General features: G+C 41.5%; 1 protein-coding gene across 1 annotated transcript; it reads right to left on the bottom strand.

The window, feature by feature from the left end:
* Positions 1 to 3,350: 3,350 nt before the first annotated feature.
* Positions 3,351 to 6,208, bottom strand: pou3f1 (POU class 3 homeobox 1). The gene has a single exon (XM_057834560.1). The coding sequence runs from the start codon at positions 6,177 to 6,179 to the stop codon at positions 5,028 to 5,030; it is 1,152 nt and encodes a 383-aa protein (XP_057690543.1). The 5' UTR covers positions 6,180 to 6,208; the 3' UTR covers positions 3,351 to 5,027.
* Between the last annotated feature and the right edge of the window lie 374 nt (positions 6,209 to 6,582).

The following is a 6,582-nucleotide window of genomic DNA, read 5'->3' as shown; positions in this document are numbered from 1 at the left end:
TCGCCAGCAGCAGCCATTGTAATTAATATAAAAAGACATAAATGTTGTGTAAGTGGGGAACACACCACTAATTTTGCTACTGAAAGTCCGACCTGCATCAGAGTTAGCATAACATGAATCTGTGTAAATTTCTCAAACTCGAGGAGAAATATCCCTCTGTATGTTTTCTACTGTTAACGTTAATTAAACTGTAAGAAATCTAGTGAAACATTACCCCCTTATAGCATAGGCAGAGTTTAAGAGGGGGGCAGGGGTGGCCGAAAAGTGTCATTGCATGTAATTGACTTTCCTATATATGATTTTAAAATTAAGAATTTTCCGGTAAAATATTGTCTATATAAAAATTGTAAAGCAATAAAACAACAAACAACAACAATTATTTTTCGAACAGATCATGTGACTAGTACCTTAGACGGTCATTTGCTTTGCTTAGCCAAAACCACTTGAAGACCGAAGAGACAAGATGTGAATATAAGACGGCCCTGATTATAAGACGACCCCCTCTTTTTCATGACTCAAGTTTGAAAAAAAGACTTTTTGAACACCAAATTAATTATTTTTATACAGAAAATAATTAGAGTACATCCAAAACAAATGATTATAACAATATATTTGAGAGAAAAAGCATGTTATTTTGCTTAATTTGAATCTTAATATCTGAACATTTAAATATGTAAACTAGAGTGCAATCACATTCGTAAATGAATGGCTTCTGGTTTTTGAAATGTAAATAAACCACTCTATTGTGATAAAACAACAAAATTGCAATAACTGCATTAACCATCAAAGTGAAGTCTAACTGTAACTGTAGTCTTGAAACAAATCTGAACTAGGAAAAACATTGCAATGAAATAATGCAAACTGGTTAAACTTGAGAGTAGTTGAGATCTGTCATGACAGAACATCGCTTCAATGATATCTTGCGCCATCTAGCGTCGTGAATGGGTATAATTTCTAAATCGAGAATATAAGACGACCCCCTCTTTTTCAGTCTTATTTCAATGCAAAAAACACCGTCTTAAATTCAGGCCAATACGGTATATATGTAATTTTTCCCCCCCAAACCTAAGCTTTCAAAAGCGACAACAACTACTGAGCTAGAACCAAGGATTGAAAATGTGGACCATGAAATGCTAGAAACCACCGTCAAAATGATGAGCAGTTTCAATTTGCCCCACTAGAGATTCTAATTGTACAACAGAGCCACCACTAGTGTCTTGCCAATGTAATTACCCCCGTAAAAAATTGTGTCCCCTGGCCCTAGCGTGCACACACAATTTATTTATAAGTTATGTCGACTAAAACAATTAATTGAAGCCAGAAAAGAAACACAGTTATATATTTTGGACATTGACGTTTATAAAACTGGAGAAACTCCATACAGGACTTGAATTATAGTAATAACACTTATAAGTCATCCTATGCGTAAAACAGGGAAACCTTGCTTTTTTTTCATTCAGTACGTTTGTTACGTTGTACGACAGATTTTTTTTTTTTTTTTTTTTTTTTGATGGATGGGCCATGTTTTAAAACATAGATACTACATCACCAAAATATGGAAATCAAGCAAATCAGTGCAATGCAGTGGCTCCGCCCACGGGATACAATTTTTGACTAGGGTAACTATTGGCACGACACCAGCGGGCGTACCATATTCAATGAATGACAATCTTGGCGAAAAGTATTGCCTAACCAGCCTGATTTAGAATTCCCCTCAAGAATGATTGGGAAACAAAAAACGCTCATTTTCAACTTATTATTATAAATATTCTTGTAAGTTAATTTAATAGCTGATAGTGCGTTTCGGGGTCATCAACATGTTGTGATCCCCCCTGCCACAAAAGTCAAACTCCACCTCTGCCTTATAGATAGTTAATTGATGATTAACAAGTTTGTATTTCTTGTGTATGTTAATTTCTGTTCAAATATTGCAATCTGAATTTGCTATTAAAATCCAGACATTTATTCTGGAAGTTTTAGTTTTTGAAAACAAAGGTTTGAATCAAAAGTGTATCACCTGAACCAATACACATTAAAGTTAGTACAACTCGATACAGATTTAATTTGCATTAATCATTTAGCCTATCAATTAATTAGGTTCATATTAGTGAGAAATGTAGCCCTGACTCCGGTTCACCCAGTCTGTTTGGTCTTATAAATGTCCCGTCCCCAGCAAAAAATTGTACATATAGGTTATGCTGTTATATCGTCCGTGCCAATGTTGAGACCAAACGCACACCCGTGCTGTCCAATAACCAAATTTGGAAAATAAACTACTTTAAGATGCACTTTTTTCTTAATATTTGGATTAATAAAATGTTTCATTACAAGAAATTTGACATGTTTTATTTGTAATGTCTATATTTCAGCTCTCGTGTACAGCTAAATTATGAGTATTCTAATATTCTTGTACATAACTAAATACTAACATGGTTTTAATCCAATAAAACACTTCATTTGTAACTAATACAACTCCAACAATGAATCTCTTTTGATGACACTAGATATACGTCTATATACCTAATGAAATCTCCAGTAATTGCCCATACAAAAAATATGACTACACTTTTTTTCAAACTAACTTTCCTGTCACTTTGTAGCCCAAACATAATTTTTTAGTCTATTTTTCATGCAATTTTGGCGCTGTCAGGATGTAGTTGCAGGCTTATAACCAGCTGGGGGCGCCTGTGCTTCACGTTTACGAGTTTGGCCTGCTCCTGCCCAACGGAGTTCGGACCACTTCAGCTTCTACAAACAAACACACACTTTATTTCCCTCTCATGCAGTGTCCCCTCCTTCCTTTTTAACCCTCTTCAATCACAACAACGCTAGGGTACAATAAAGATGTTTCACTTGGCACATTTTGCTTTTTATTTCTTCCACGTTTACGAACCGAAACAAGGGGGGGGAAACGAGCGTCTGTTCATAAAATGCTTTAAATTGCGATTGGTTGACTTTGCGAGTCGCTTGGAAAACAATTATGTATAGGAAATAATTTTGCTTTTCTTGGGAGTTTGCTTCAAAAGTGCTTGAAATGTGAACATATAACGTTTATCTGCCTTTATTTTAAAATTTTCCAATTCTTATTTTTTAACATTAAATTACAAAACAACCCAAAAAATACCTGAAATGTGTCAGTGAACATTTTTGTATGCGCAATCTTTTAATAAAAAATCAAAAGTAAAGCCACGAATGATCATTTACGACCGTTTGAAGTGCATTGGAACACGCACACTTAATTTTGAATCGCTTATGCAAAAACGACAGGCGTTTAGAACCATTTTAATCTATGATTAAAATGAACAATATTCATTCGAGAGAGAAAAATGACTCAAGGCCTCTATTTACTTGGAAAATTTAGGCCTTTTTTTCGAGGGATTAAAACAAAATCTCAATTCCAATTCGATTTTGGAGAAAAGTGCCTGCAGACACTTTGACGTCCGATTGGAAAACACCATTTGATACGCTTTAAATGTGAAATCTCATTTTCATGCAGGATTAATTTCAGTCCAAAAACCATCCAGATTTGATCCTATATTACACTATTTCACCATTTAACCCGGCGCCTGACGTTAAATAATAATTCTCAAGTCAATGGCGTCGTTGAAATGCAAGCCTAAACAAAAGAAAGAACAGCAACAACAGAGCAGTTTTCTTGTATATACGTTTTTATGTAAGTAATAAAATATTACTATAACATAAATAGAAATGTGACTTTGCAGTCTACATTTAGAGAGCAATCAACGTACAACCAATGAAGAAAGAGAGCGTGAAATCATTCACTGCAACAAATATATCAAAAAACAGAAAACAACAACATGAGAGCTAAACAAACAAAAAGAAATAATAAATATATATTTATAAATGAGTCATCAATAAATCAAAAATCATATTAAAATATCTTCTGGGGTATTATTAGTAAGTGTACAAAACTGCCAGGAAAAGAAAGAACCAAAAGAACATATTTCAGAACAAATACAAGTTTTACATATTGGACATATTTACACATTTTCTCTAAAATCACCTCATTTTTTTTTTTTTTAACAATTTTTTTTTTGGTATTTTTTTTTTTCATAATTATCATGTTTTTTTTCTTGGAAAAAAATCCCTTATCTGTCTGGTGAATAGCACTGCTCATTTTTTTGTTTGTTTTGAAGCTTCATGACACAAAGACGTCAAATAAATACGATTTGAAAAAGATCACACATACAGGAAAAAAAAAAATCCCTTGTCCTTTTTTAAGCGCGGAGAAAGTGATGTCTCATCATTGGGGGTCTTGCAGGGGGGCACTGAAAGTTACCTGAGTTGCTCCAACTTCGCGCGGTACATGGTGGGGGGCCAATCTGTGGAAATGTTGCATTCAAAACCCCCCAAAAAGTAAGTGCTCCATGCAAAGAAATCAAGAAAACGAAGACAAAAAAAATCCACAAAGAAAGGAAAAATACAGTTTTTTAGCGTCTGCTGTTGCAAATTTTCGACGTGTGGTCAAAAAAAAAAAAAAAAAAATATTAAGGCGTGCGATCAGAACATGTTCGTCCTGATGCATTTGGAAAATTCGTAAATTTTACACCCCTCAAATTTCAAGTTTTCAAAGCCCCCCCAAAATACATCACGACAGTACACACTCGGGTTTGTCAAATTAAAACTAAACGACAAAACAATCAAAATGTTCATTCAGTGCTGACTTTTCATCTCCAGTGTTTTTTTTTTCTGTTTGTTTTGTTTTTGTTTTTGCAGGCGTGTGGAGCGTTCACGGTCCAAAAAAGAGGGAGGAGATGATGATTCTCCTTCCGTCTCCTCCGTTATAATTTTGGTAAATAAATCTTTGTCTCGCTTTAAATGGAATATTTGTCACTAGATGTGTGTGTTTTTTTTTTAAACATTTATTCCCAAATGCTAAGTTGAAAAAAAAAAAACTGCACACAACTTCCCCACCCTCGAAAGTCTCGTCGGTGAAACTTAAATAGTGTAAACTCCACGAAGTCCCTTTTATTTGTCTAGAAAGGTGGTTGGGAGTAAGAGTCAAGTCACTGCACGGGGCTGTGTAGCGAGCGGTGCAGCGGTGGGGTCTCCGCTTGGGAATATACGTCCTCCATGTTGGGGTGCGGGACCCCCACGGGCGTCATGCGCTTCTCCTTCTGTCTCCGGTTGCAAAACCAAACGCGCACCACCTCCTTCTCCAGCTGCAGCGTGCCGGCTAAAGTGCTGATCTCGTGCGCCGACGGCTTGGGGCACTTGAGGAAGTGGTTCTCCAGCGCCCCTTTGACGCCCACCTCGATGGAGGTCCTCTTCTTGCGCTTGCGGCCCTGCGCGGCGATCTTGTCCAGGTTGGTGGGGCTGCCCGTGTTGGAGTCGGTTTCCTCCAGCCACTTGTTCAGGAGCGGCTTGAGTTTGCACATGTTCTTGAAGCTGAGCTGCAGCGCCTCGAAGCGGCAGATGGTGGTCTGCGAGAAGACGTTGCCGTACAGGGTCCCCAGGGCCAGGCCCACGTCCGCCTGGGTGAAGCCCAGCTTGATCCGCCGCTGCTTGAACTGCTTGGCGAACTGCTCCAGGTCGTCGGAGCTGGGCGCGTCCTCGTCCGAGTGGTCCTGATGGTGAGTGAACGCCTGCTGCGGGGACTCCATCTGGCCGTCGTGCACGGCCGCGTCTTCGTGGAGCGGCTCGCGCATGCCGTGGTGCAGCGCGCCCGGTTGCGGGCTGCCCAGCATGGCGTTCAGGTTCGTGTATCCGGGCTGCGAGTAGAGCAGCTGGCCGCCTCCTCCTCCGCCGCCGCCGCCTGCACCGCCGCCGCCGGACGCGGGCGAGAGCGGGGACAGGTGGTGCGCGCTGGCCGGAGCCCAGGCGCCGTGGTGGGCGCCCTGCGTCTGCTGGTGCACCAGGTGCGATCTGTGGTGGAAGCCCGCCGCCGCCAGGTCCTCGCGGCCGCCTTTGTGCTCCTGCTGGCCGAGGTGCGTGCCGCTGGACCAGTCGGTGTTGGACGTGGGCAACCACTGGTGGTGCGTCAGGCTCATCGGGTGTCCCGTGTTGGTGGCCGCCAGCCCCTGCAGGTACTCGTGGTGCATCATTTTCTGCACCTCCCGGTAGGTGGTCCCCTGGTGCATGCGGTCCGAGTCCGGGTGCATGAGCGGGTTGGACGGCAAGGAGTTATTCCGCGGTATGTACTGAGCTGTTGTCGCCATGGCTCCGACTCGGAGAAGTGACGGCCGCCTCGGAGGTCTGCGGGCTTTAGAGCCCCGGACGGCGTCGGCGGATGCTCTGGGAGGTCTTGGGCCGGCGCGAGGACACGCCTCCGCGAGGAGAGCATTGGCTCCGCTCCGACGGAGGCCCGCGGGGACGCGCGCAAGAGGTGGAGGAGAGGAGAGGGGTGCGACGCGCACGAGCGCGCGCTCGCTTTTCCACAACATTCGTGCGTGAGTACGCCTTACTTCACCTTAAACGTCCAAACGCGTGGGGACTCACCTATTTTTTTTTTTTACGACATTAATTTTAATAATAACAACAGTACGGGGAGCACCGTTCACGCTTTATGTACAATACAATAGCGTTACATGCACCTTAGTGAGCAGCCATAATATGGCTACT

The sequence above is a fragment of the Corythoichthys intestinalis genome, chromosome 4 (genome assembly GCF_030265065.1).
Source record: "Corythoichthys intestinalis isolate RoL2023-P3 chromosome 4, ASM3026506v1, whole genome shotgun sequence".
In the NCBI taxonomy this organism is placed as follows: domain Eukaryota; kingdom Metazoa; phylum Chordata; class Actinopteri; order Syngnathiformes; family Syngnathidae; genus Corythoichthys; species Corythoichthys intestinalis.
Note: the sequence above shows the minus strand (reverse complement) of the source record. Positions and strands in the feature narration are given on the sequence as shown.

Bases quoted from the DNA above. Each gene is read 5' to 3' on its own strand.
- pou3f1 (XM_057834560.1), bottom strand. From the start codon at position 6,179: ATGGCGACAACAGCTCAGTACATACCGCGGAATAACTCCTTGCCGTCC.